The following is a 13,459-nucleotide window of genomic DNA, read 5'->3' as shown; positions in this document are numbered from 1 at the left end:
TGTGGACGTTTATGAGTATTCTGCGTGTACCTGGGTAGAAAAGATAATGTTACCCATTGAAGTAAAGAACACCTCTAATTATTTACAGTATGCTGTGAAAAACAGCATCTCTAATGCTCCCAGCCAAATAAGCTTTACTTGATCAATAGTGTGGCTTTACATGCTTTGAAAAATAGATGCATGATACAAGTCACTACACGTGTTCCTCTACTGCGGGGGCAAGGGAGGTCTGGGAACCAGGAGCTCAGATGAGAATACCAGATTAAAGAAAGGGTTATTTTATTATACTACAATTTACTTGTTTAAAAAAAATGCAGTTTTATCAGATTTTTCTTAATTTATAAAAAAAAATAAACCTTGTGTGGGCATTTTTGATGACCTTTAGTTGTGATTTTCTTTTTTCAAAGTCAAAGAGAAATAATGTGAGCTTATAGATCATAAAATGTTTGATTGGTTTTTGATGGGGTTTTGCCATGTTTAGTTTAACAGTTTATTATTTATGGAAATAACATTTATTTATAATGATTGTAGTCTTGATCATAGTTATGACCATACATTGGATTGAATTGAGACAAAAAAATACAGTAAGCACACGTTGAAATGCAATATTCCCAAATGTATTAAAAATAGCGTGACCAAATTTTAAAAATCGATGTATATATAGAAAGCATTAGAGAAGATTTTTAATTCAGGCCTCTTGACTAAAAGTGGCTGAAGAAAAAAAATAAAATTGCGGGCATAGCCTTCTCTTTTGCATTCTCAAATACTGTACTATAGAGAAGAATAAGGAGAATGTGGCTGGTTGCAGTAGGCAGTAAAACAGCTCATATTTTAGACACCAATGATTAGGAGGCCCATAATCTCAGGTCGGAATTGTCTATGGCAATGAATCAGAATATTCCATGCATGAAAATGAAAGCAAGCATTTGACTAATATGAACAGTAACAGTTACCCGTGTAGTCCTCCTAAAGTCCACCTGTTGTTATTCTAGCGTAAGAATACCCTTCATAGTGAGAACATTAAGGTCTTTATCTCTGTGGTACACATTCCGGCTTCAGTACACTGCTTGTAATTTGTTAATGAAGCACGCAGCTATCTTTATTCATTAAGGGGTGGGGGGATGTACAACATTCATGTGCCCCACTAATGTGCGTCCGTGGTGATCTAAACTATACTTAAGGGATGTTGCAGCAATAAATCCTTAGAATATGAAGGGTGAGTTAATGATGCTTAGCATTTAACTGTGAAATCATATTAGCAACACACTTGTGAAATGAAACAGGACCAGTCAATTGTAAACATTTGTTTTCCCCCTCAAAACATCTCATTACAAAGCACGCATGCTAGTTATCCAATATATAATATGTAGATATTCTGTGTCTTTTGAGAAATGCAGTTGCACAAATCATTGTGGAAAAAAAGCACATGAATGAGAAAAACAATTGGGATAAACATGGAAGAAAAAATACATACACACACGCACACACACACATATATATATATATATATATATATATACATATATATATATATATATATATATATATATATAGAACAACAATGCATGTCAATACTGCAAATTGAAATATAAAGAAAAAGCAAAAAATATACATTTGGCATCCTACATAAGGAAACAAAAATATATAGATCCTCATCTGGAAGCGGTGCAGTGTCAAGATAGTAATTTAGGTGTAACCAGTGTGGCCCACATTCATAGAATATGTTTAGGTTTCCTGCAAGCCAGTGCCTGCAAAAAAAATTAAAAATGTAAAAGCTGATCTCCATTTCACGCCTTAGAGAAATCAAGGGGCCCATAATTTAACGACTGAAACAGGCATTTTTAAGGTGAACTAATATTTACAAAAATGCAGGTTATCAGTTTGTGAGGAACAACGCTAAGGCTTGAGTATCATATAAGTCAGTGACATCGCAATGCCAGTGAAGACGCTAGTGCCTTGTTCTTTTGTAGGCCAGGCTCTTAGGTCAACAACAAGAAAGTGACCAGCTTTAAAACATATCAACTTTACGTGAGAAGGGTTTTGTGGACATATTAAAGAGGTGCAAACCGTGGTAGATAGGGTATTCTATTTTGATTGTAGACATTTCTTTCATTTAGATATACTATTAATGAGGGGGTTCATCAAGTGTTCTATAATGTCTATGGAAATTGTACATTTGCCATCGTTATCTACGTAAAGAATCTGTGACATACTTAGCAACACCAAAAGCTAATGTGTATCTACAAAGACTATGTGCCTCATACATGAAAGTTTGTTATTCAAGAACAGTTTTTATAACCCATTAAAGCCAAATCATAGTCTTTTGAAAAAAAATTACAATACGTAACAATGTCCTACTGGTTGCTATGGAAAATAGAAAACTGTTCTTCCTATGCACACATTTATGCAAGAGGCCGTCTACAAGATTAGACAAGATTGGGGTTACTGAGATGTTCTGGGTGTGCTGTGACTAGTGATGGACGAACTTCCGACGGGACGTTTCGCGAACGCGAAACGCGAACGGACACAAACGTTCGCGAAAACGACCGTTCGCCGCGGGCTCCATTGACTTCAATGGGAGGCGAATTTCGCAAACCTTTAGGTCGAATTTGCGGCCACGGGGTAATTATTAGGGGGTAGCACGTAGTCCCACCACCTGGACAATAGCATAATACATGTATGAGGTGAATTTGGGATCGATAACTACAAGCATTTTTTTTTTATTTGGGAAATTGTTCTGACAATTCAGGACTATGGAGCTAATGAAGGCAATGGAGGAGAGGGAAGGTCAGGGACCAGGGTAGGCAAACAAGAGGGTGCAGGAGATACAGAGCACTGACAGCAGCACCGTAATACAGAGCACTGACATCAGCACCGTGACATACAGCGCTGACAGCAGCTCCGTGACATACAGCGCTGACAGCAGCTCCGTGACATACAGCGCTGACAGCAGCTCCGTGACATACAGCGCTGACAGCAGCTCCGTGACATACAGCGCTGACAGCAGCTCCGTGACATACAGCGCTGACAGCAGCACCGTGACATACAGCGCTGACAGCAGCTCCGTGACATACAGCGCTGACAGCAGCTCCGTGACATACAGCGCTGACAGCAGCTCCGTGACATACAGCACTGACAGCAGCTCCGTGACATACAGCGCTGACAGCAGCTCCGTGACATACAGCGCTGACAGCAGCACCGTGACATACAGCGCTGACAGCAGCTCCGTGACATACAGCGCTGACAGCAGCTCCGTGACATACAGCGCTGACAGCAGCTCCGTGACATACAGCGCTGACAGCAGCTCCGTGACATACAGTGCTGACAGCAGCTCCGTGACATACAGCGCTGACAGCAGCTCCGTGACATACAGCGCTGACAGCAGCTCCGTGACATACAGCGCTGACAGCAGCTCCGTGACATACAGCGCTGACAGCAGCTCCGTGACATACAGCGCTGACAGCAGCACCGTAAGCAGCCCCAGGAGGAAGTCAGCACAGCACAGGGATGGTGTGATCCCCTCATAATAAGAACCCCCAGGAGGAAGTCAGCACAGCACAGGGATGGTGGGAGCCCCTCATAATAAGAACACCCAGGAGGAAGTCAGCACAGCACAGGGATGGTGGGAACCCCTCATAATAAGCAGCCCCAGTAGAAATATGACACCGCTCAACCTCTTCAAAGAGGAGGGTAGGGGCATATAGTACGGTGTGCTTTTTTGGGTCAGGGAAGTGAGCCAAATGAATTAAGAAGGTCTGTGTGCTTGATTCCAAAAATTGTTTATAGACATATACATGGTCTACTGATCACATGTGTTGAATTCCTCCGAGATCCATGCCTCATTCATTTTTAGAAATGTGAGGTAGTTAACACTGTGGTGAGCTAGGCGAGTACGCTTATCGGTCACAATCCCCCCTGCTGCGCTGAACGTCCTTTCGGACAGGACACTGGATGAGGGGCAAGCCAACAGTTCGATTGCAAATTGGGCAAGCTCTGGCCAGAGGTCAAGCCTGCCCACCCAGTAGTCTAGGGGTTCATCACTCCTCAGAGCGTCCACATCGGCCGTTAACCCAATGTAGTCGGACACCTGACGGTCTAGGCGTTCCCTGATGCTGGATCCGGATGACACCTGTCGATGGGTCGGCTGAAAGAATGACCTCATATCCGAAGTCACCAACACATCTTCAAACCGGCCTCTTCTTGCAGGCGCTGTTGGATTGGTACCCGCAAATCCTTCTCTGGGAGTGGGAATTGCTCCTCTGCCAGCGCACGCAAAAGCAGAATGCAGCATTTCTCGAAGCAAGGCCTGGAAGTGCTGCATTCTGACAGCCCTCTGCGACGGCGGTAACATTTCCGCCATTTTGTGTTTGTACCGGGGGTCTAAGTACGTTGCCACCCAGTACTGGTCCTTGACCCTCATGCTTTTTATACGGGGGTCCCTATTAAAACACTGGAGCATGAAGGCCCCCATTTGCACTAAAGTGGAAGCGGTGTGGTGGCCTGGCTCCTGCTCATCATCCAGGATAATGTCGTCCTCTTCATTCTCCTCTCCCCATCCTCGCACAACAGGGATCCCAGAAAGGTTTAAAGCATGCTCTTCTTGCTCCTGCTCATCCGCCCCGGCACCATCCTCCTCTGACTCCTCATCAGACTCCTGTTGTTGACTTGTCTCAGATAGAGTAGCCCCCCCTGGGAATTCATCCAGCATTGCGACTTCCTCATCTTCCCGCTCCTGCTCCTCCACAGCCTGATCAATGACACGACGCAATGCACGCTCCAGAAAGAAGGCATAAGGTACCATGTCACTGATGGCGCCATGGCTGCGACTGACCAGTTTGGTGATCTCCTCAAATGGCCGCAGAAGTCTGCATGTGTCGCGCATGAGCAGCCACTGGCGCGGTGAAAAAAAACCCAGCTCCCCAGAACCGTTTCTTTCGCAGAGTTCATACAGGTAGACGTTAACTGCACGTTTCTGCTGGAGCAGCCTATCAAGCATATAGAAGGTTGAGTTCCATCGCGTCGGGCAATCGCAAATAAGACGTCTGACCGGCAGATGGTGTCGCCGCTGAATGTCAGCAAGGCGAGCCATGGCCGTGTAAGATCTTCTGAAATGGGCCGAGATTTTCCTTGCCTGCCGCAAGATGTCCTGGACCCCAGGGTATTTGACAAGGAATCGCTGCACGACCAAGTTTAAGACGTGTGCCATGCACGGCACGTGCGTGATTTTGCCCTGTTTCAATGCGCTAAGCAGATTGGCACCGTTGTCACACACCACTTTACCAACTGTCAAATTGAGCGGTGTTAGCCACTCATCTGCCTGTGAACGCAAAGCTGAAAGGAGTGCCGGGCCAGTGTGGCTCTTTGCTTCCAGGCACAACAGACGCAGCACGGCATGGCAACGTCTCACCTGGCATGTGGAATAGGTTCTGGGGAGCTTGGGCGGTGCAGTGGAAGAGACGCTAGCAGCGGAAAAGGAGGAGGCAGCTGAGGAGGAGAGGGAGGAGGATGGAGTAGGAGGAGGAGAAGAAGAGTCAGGCCTGCATGCAATCCGTGGCGGTAAAACCAAATCTACACGGGTGCCACGGGTTACATGCTTGACGGCCGTCAGAAGGTTCACCCAGTGGGCAGTAAAACTGATATACCTTCCCTGCCCGTGTTTGCTAGACCACGTGTCTGTGGTCAGATGTATCTTGGCACCGACACTGTGTGCCAGAGATACATTCACTTGCCGCTGAACATGGCCATATAGCTCTGGGATGCCCTTCTCTGAGAAATACTTCCTTCCTGGGACCTTCCATTGTGGTGTTCCAATGGCCACAAATTTGCGAAAGGCCTCCGAGTCCACCAGTTTATATGGCAGTAGTTGGCGGGCTATGAGTTCTGACAAGCCAGCCGCCAACCGTTGGGCAAGAGGGTTATCCGGCGTCATCATTTTTTTACGCTCAAACATTAGGCCCACGGAAGCCTGCCTTTTTGCAGAAAAATGTGAGCTTGGCGTGATGGAAGGTGGAGTGGAGGACAATTGTGAGGAGAGAGGAGAAGGAGAAGTAGAAGACGAGGCTGGACGGTGAGAGCCTGCAGTGTGGCTTTGTGTGTTCCGTTGCTCCCACTGGGCTCGGTGATGGCTGCTCATGTGCCTTCTTAAGGCGGTCGTCCCTAGGTGAGTATTGGGCTTACCGCGACTAACGCGTTGACTGCAAAGATTGCAGATGGCAACGCTATTGTCAGCAGCGGACACGTTAAAAAAAGCCCACACTGCGGAGCCATGTGCCGGTGTCCTGGGAGCGCCAGATGTGACCGTACATGGTCGATGACTCGCTCCTGATACATTTGCAGTCTGCTTTGTCCCTGCTGTGCAATGTAAGTCATTGCTGCTTCTCCTCCCTATCTGCTGGTCCATATCTCCCTCTGAACTCCCCTCCTCTTCCTCTCTTGTGGGCACCCACGTGACATCACTAGACACGTCATCATCAACGTCACCTTCCCCACCGCTATAAGTAGAGTAGGCAGCAACACCGGGGACCAACCTCCTCCTTGGGCTGATCTGGGTACTGGCGTCAGACTGCTGAGTAGCGCTTGTTGCTACCTCCTCTTCCTGATCCAATACCAAGAGTGGCTGCGCATCAGAAATGTCCTCTTGATATGGATCGGAAAATAATTCCAGTGACTCAAGCGGAAGGTATGTGGTGGTGGTGGTGGTGGTCGTGTTGTTGGTGGTAGTGTCTTTGGGGGTGCACATAGCAGAGAGTGAAGAAGAGGGTGCAGATCGAGAGGATGAGGAGGGTGCAGAAGAGTAAGGCTGAGCGAGCCACTCAACCAAGTCTGGTGCATCCTTTAAAGTAATTGAACGCACCTTCTGCAACTTCCCACTTTGGCTCAAGCCTGTTGCTCCTGCCCTACCCCTACCACCCCTGCGGAAGGGCCTGCCTCTTCCTCTGCATGTCATTTTTTAAATGACCCTGTGACAAAACTCTTAGTCCCTATACCGCTGAAGGACTGCTGCAGTATAGGTGAGCGGTCAGCAGTGGTGCACGTCAACCCTATCTATTGTGGACCTATAGCGGTCCTTACAGAACAGCAGACTGTACCGCACTCAAGCCTATGTACCGTAGCACCCTATACCAAGTTACCAGTCCTTATAAGAACTTTTGTGGACCAAGCAGGTTGTGTATTAGTGTTTAGCAGACTGTACGTCAGTCCCTATACCGCTGAAGGACTGCTGCAGTATAGGGCAGCGGTCAGCAGTGGTGCACGTCAACCCTATCTATTGTGGACCGATAGCGGTCCTTACAGAACAGCAGACTGTACCGCACTCAAGCCTATGTACCGTAGCACCCTATACCAAGTTACCAGTCCTTATAAGAACTTTTGTGGACCAAGCAGGTTGTGTGTTAGTGATTAGCAGACTGTACGTCAGTCCCTATACCAATGAAGGACTGCTGCAGTATAGGGCAGCGGTCAGCAGTAGTGCACGGCAACCCTATGTATTGTGGACCGATAGCGGTCCTTACAGAACAGCAGACTGTACTGCACTCAGGCCTATGTACCGTAGCACCCTATACCAAGTTACCAGTCCTTATAAAAACTTTTGTGGACCAAGCAGGTTGTGTGTTAGTGTTTAGCAGACTGTGCGTCAGTCCCTATACCGCTGAAGGACTGCTGCAGTATAGGGCAGCGGTCAGCAGTAGTGCACGGCAACCCTATGTATTGTGGACCGATAGCGGTCCTTACAGAACAGCAGACTGTAACGCACTCAGGCCTATGTACCGTAGCACCCTATACCAAGTTACCAGTCCTTATAAGAACTTTTGTGGACCAAGCAGGTTGTGTGTTAGTGATTAGCAGACTGTACGTCAGTCCCTATACCAATGAAGGACTGCTGCAGTATAGGGCAGCGGTCAGCAGTAGTGCACGGCAACCCTATGTATTGTGGACCGATAGCGGTCCTTACAGAACAGCAGACTGTAACGCACTCAGGCCTATGTACCGTAGCACCCTATACCAAGTTACCAGTCCTTATAAAAACTTTTGTGGACCAAGCAGGTTGTGTGTTAGTGTTTAGCAGACTGTGCGTCAGTCCCTATACCGCTGAAGGACTGCTGCAGTATAGGGCAGCGGTCAGCAGTAGTGCACGGCAACCCTATGTATTGTGGACCGATAGCGGTCCTTACAGAACAGCAGACTGTAACGCACTCAGGCCTATGTACCGTAGCACCCTATACCAAGTTACCAGTCCTTATAAGAACTTTTGTGGACCAAGCAGGTTGTGTGTTAGTGATTAGCAGACTGTACGTCAGTCCCTATACCAATGAAGGACTGCTGCAGTATAGGGCAGCGGTCAGCAGTAGTGCACGGCAACCCTATGTATTGTGGACCGATAGCGGTCCTTACAGAACAGCAGACTGTAACGCACTCAGGCCTATGTACCGTAGCACCCTATACCAAGTTACCAGTCCTTATAAGAACTTTTGTGGACCAAGCAGGTTGTGTGTTAGTGATTAGCAGACTGTACGTCAGTCCCTATACCAATGAAGGACTGCTGCAGTATAGGGCAGCGGTCAGCAGTAGTGCACGGCAACCCTATGTATTGTGGACCGATAGCGGTCCTTACAGAACAGCAGACTGTAACGCACTCAGGCCTATGTACCGTAGCACCCTATACCAAGTTACCAGTCCTTATAAGAACTTTTGTGGACCAAGCAGGTTGTGTGTTAGTGATTAGCAGACTGTACGTCAGTCCCTATACCAATGAAGGACTGCTGCAGTATAGGGCAGCGGTCAGCAGTAGTGCACGGCAACCCTATGTATTGTGGACCGATAGCGGTCCTTACAGAACAGCAGACTGTACTGCACTCAGGCCTATGTACCGTAGCACCCTATACCAAGTTACCAGTCCTTATAAAAACTTTTGTGGACCAAGCAGGTTGTGTGTTAGTGTTTAGCAGACTGTGCGTCAGTCCCTATACCGCTGAAGGACTGCTGCAGTATAGGGCAGCGGTCAGCAGTAGTGCACGGCAACCCTATGTATTGTGGACCGATAGCGGTCCTTACAGAACAGCAGACTGTAACGCACTCAGGCCTATGTACCGTAGCACCCTATACCAAGTTACCAGTCCTTATAAGAACTTTTGTGGACCAAGCAGGTTGTGTGTTAGTGATTAGCAGACTGTACGTCAGTCCCTATACCAATGAAGGACTGCTGCAGTATAGGGCAGCGGTCAGCAGTAGTGCACGGCAACCCTATGTATTGTGGACCGATAGCGGTCCTTACAGAACAGCAGACTGTACTGCACTCAGGCCTATGTACCGTAGCACCCTATACCAAGTTACCAGTCCTTATAAGAACTTTTGTGGACCAAGCAGGTTGTGTGTTAGTGATTAGCAGACTGTACGTCAGTCCCTATACCAATGAAGGACTGCTGCAGTATAGGGCAGCGGTCAGCAGTAGTGCACGGCAACCCTATGTATTGTGGACCGATAGCGGTCCTTACAGAACAGCAGACTGTACTGCACTCAGGCCTATGTACCGTAGCACCCTATACCAAGTTACCAGTCCTTATAAGAACTTTTGTGGACCAAGCAGGTTGTGTATTAGTGTTTAGCAGACTGTGCGTCAGTCCCTATACCGCTGAAGGACTGCTGCAGTATAGGGCAGCGGTCAGCAGTAGTGCACGGCAACCCTATGTATTGTGGACCGATAGCGGTCCTTACAGAACAGCAGACTGTACCGCACCCAAGCCTATGTACCGTAGCACCCTAGACAGACCAAGTTACCAGTCCTGATAAAGAGCTTTGTGGAACAAGTGAGTTGTGAATGATTAGCAGACTGCAGCAGAAGGGCAGCAGTCAAGTATAATATTCTTTCTATATTTGGAAGAAAGAATATTATACGTGTACAAGCCTATTACCGTACCACTGATACCAGTCCTGAAAAGAACCTTTGTGGAACTAATAGTAACAGCAAGTCTTTAAAATTATCCTCACTGCCTGACACACTGCTTCCTGCCTGTCCCTATACAAATTGGCAAAAAAGAGTAGGCTGGAACGATTAGCTGGAACAGCTCTTTTGTGGACCTGATAGTAACAGCTAATGATGATGATGATGATGATGATGAAGAAAGACTAATCTGGCTGAGCTGTCCCTAAAATAGCAGCATACAGCGCTCTGTCCCTTTATCTAAACTGACAAAAGAAACTCAGGCTGCTGACCTAACACCTATACCAGTCCTGAAAAGAACTTTTGTGTACCAAATAGCTAGCGTTTTCTCTGTCCCTACTCCACACAGGATCCTTTCCCTACAGTGACAGAAGAAAGAATGTAAAATGGCCACCGGATCGGGTGTATTTATAGGTTAGGGGGAATGTCCAAGTGTCCATGAGCTGTCATGTCTCAATTGGTTGTCCTGTAACACATGATAAACGTGTCACGAAAGGTTAAAGTTCTTGTATACATTAAACACGTAAGTCCGCCGGGGCGAACGACGGAAAAAGGCGTTCGAACCCGCGGACGGCGAAAGTCGGAAATTCGCCGCGAAACGACCGCCGGGCGAACCGTTCGGCCATCACTAGCTGTGACATATTACAGCCCATAAAAAAGGCTTGAGGTTTATTATAAGAGACATTCATACAATGTAGTAAGACAAAAAGTTGAAAGGATTTCTAAACACTGGTTGGGTTATATATATGATAGCGGTATCAAGAATCACATATTTCAAATTTTCTTCGATATTTAATAGTAAAGTGTGAACTTCAATGTGATATTGCCAGGCTATGTTTTTTTTTTTCCAGATCCAGTGTTCAATCTAGCTACATGGAACGTAAAGTGGTTTTCATAAGCTCAGAACAACATTCATTTTATATTCAATTGTTCATCACTTTGGCTGGCCTGAGAAAAGGCAATGTAGCCACATGCCTCAGAGTGCACCAGTCACATCAACAACACCTGTTTAGACTAAATTTACCATAAAAAGTATTTTTCATTGTGTCTCTTGTTCCAGTTTGCCCATGAGATGATCTTAATAGTAGCTGCTACAGAAATCTCCTGCATTAAAGTTGTAATTCCAATATAAAACAAAAAAATGCTTTCTGTCGGACAAAACCCATATTGTGTTGACTTGGTACAAGATTGAGTGCATTTATGATAGCCGTTACAGAAAGAGCAACAAAGTGAATAAACAACAGACAATAAGGCCATCAAACGTGTTTTCATTCATATCCTGTATTTACCAATTACCTAATAAAGCAGACTGTTCACTTATAAGACACATACAGATTTCTTTCTCTCTTTTCCAACATTTATTTGCCTGTACAGTGGTCAGATGTATCAATCAAATCCTCACACTGCCAGCCATGCAAAGTAAAACGAGTTTCTACAGCTCAAAAGTTCGGGGCAAAACATTAACTGACATTTTGCTTAGTGTATTGTTTTTGAGAACATTTAGATTCTGCCTGGATGTCTCGAGTTAACGAATAGTTATAAGCAATGGTCTTAACTGTCTACACCTCTCCTTTCCCACATGATAAATAAAAGGGGAATCCTTTTTTTTTTTTGGGGGGGGGCATTGCATGGAATATCTCATATCAACACTTTACCACTTGACTTTGTTCATAAAAAGCATATACACAAGAGGTGAATCGTTTCTACAATCTCACAAAAACATACAGGTTTTATTGAAAAAAAAAAAAAAAAACGCAACAAAACAAAAATAATAATAACAACAAAGGCCAAGATTGGAGAGGAATGATGAAGTGTTTGTGTGTATGTACCCCACTCTTTAAATGGCTAGCATGAGGCTCTTCAGACATTATTTTTTAGTATCCACTTAACCCTTCCCATTTAACACGTTCCCACCCCCCGAGGTTAAGTCATGCTTTACTCTCGTTCGCGTTTGTTTGAGTGGCTTCATTGGGGACTGTTTTCACTTCTGCTGGGGTGCTCTTAGTGTCTGATTCTTCTGGCTTAGAGTTCTCTTCTACAGGGGCCTTCCTAGAAATACACAATAATGAGAGAGTATGAGAACAGTGGATGATATCAAGCATTTACAAGATGATAAATACATAAAGAAAACCAATATTATTTCAGCGAATACATATATATTTTCAGCTTGCATGGTTGAATATTTCTCTTAAAATGAATGTGATATGCACAGAAAATTAAAAAGACAACCTAAAAGCTCATTACGGTTAGATCTGGAACAACACTGATAGCACTAGAAACTTTTGTCATTGGTCAGAATGATTGTGAATGTGGCCCGAGCCTCTTGATCAAAGCTTCAATAGGAAAACCAATTTATTCGATTATTTCTGGGATTCTGTAGTCTGTCATAGAAATCTTTAAGCCCCTGTACACACTGTTGCATACACACGGTCGGACAAAGTTGGCGAAAAATCCGATCTTTCAGAACGTGATGATGTAATTTCGTTATGATGGGACTACATTCAGGCTAGTAGCCAATAGCTTTGATGTAGGAATTTGATCTGAGCATGCGTGGCACTTGGTCCGATCAAAATTCTCTACACATGATCCGAGTATGGCCGATCGGCCCAGTTGGTCGGGAAATATTTCCAACATGTTGGAAAATTGGGTCCGACGGATATTCCGACGGAATCAGTCCGATGCATACCACACACAGTCGGATTATCCGACAACGCGGTCCGATAGGATACATTCCGACGGATTCTCAGACCGTGTGTACAAGGGCTAAGAAAGAATATAATTGATGTGGACAACGCAATTTTTTTCACTATTTCAATACTAATGTTAGAAACTATTTAAATTGTGTATATAATCTGGGTACAGGGTGGCCAAAAAACTGGACTCATCCCAGTTTAACCACCTTATTAAGACACTTGGGTTTCAACATCTGCAATGGTAGTTATGGCACAGATATTTCTCAACTTGTGCAATGGAGTCAATACTTCCTTTGAGGGAAGTACAAATGTTGGAAGGCAGCACAAACAACACTTCATCAGGATAGATTTGATGTAAATGCCGTACCCTGCATCACTGTACATAGATAGGCAGATGTTTCTCCTTTATTGTTCTTGGGTAGATGTTTTTTTAGTCTGTGTGGGTTTACCTTTAAAATATAAGTTAACCTCCCTAGTGGTATTCCCGAATGTGGCTCGGGGTGAATTGTCAGTATCAAAAGCGGTAACCCCGAGCCCCACTCGGGATCGCATTGCAGGATCCAGGCAAAGTTACTTACCTTGTCCCCAGGATCCTGTGATGTCTTCCCGCTCTGCGTGTGAGCCGTGTCCACTGCCGTATCTATCACAGTGCCGAGCTCTGTTCCCTGCGAGTGTTGCGATGCACGAGGGCAGAGCACGGCGCCAAATTCAAAAAGTTAAAAACACACAATACATACAGTACACTGTAATCTTACAGATTACATTACTGTATCCAATTATTTCACATGCCTTTTGTCCCTAGTGGTTTGTCCAGTGCCCTGCATGCAGT

General features: G+C 45.5%; 1 protein-coding gene across 9 annotated transcripts in view; it reads right to left on the bottom strand.

Annotated features, from left to right (window-relative positions):
• Window positions 1-11,202: 11,202 nt before the first annotated feature.
• Window positions 11,203-13,459, bottom strand: part of NCAM1 (neural cell adhesion molecule 1) — a 503,899-nt gene continuing 501,642 nt past the window's right edge. For all 9 annotated transcript variants that reach the window (XM_077458119.1, XM_077458120.1, XM_077458122.1 and 6 more), the window contains one exon: window positions 11,203-11,986. In XM_077458119.1, coding sequence (XP_077314245.1) covers window positions 11,866-11,986 — 121 coding nt within the window. In that variant the 3' untranslated portion in view covers window positions 11,203-11,865. The remainder of the gene's footprint in view (window positions 11,987-13,459) is intronic.

Source organism: Lithobates pipiens, unplaced genomic scaffold, assembly GCF_037356315.1.
Source record: "Lithobates pipiens isolate NorthernLeopardFrog02 unplaced genomic scaffold, aLitPip1_a1.2 Scaffold_27, whole genome shotgun sequence".
Lineage (NCBI taxonomy): Eukaryota > Metazoa > Chordata > Amphibia > Anura > Ranidae > Lithobates > Lithobates pipiens.
This window is presented reverse-complemented; position numbering and strand designations above follow the sequence as displayed.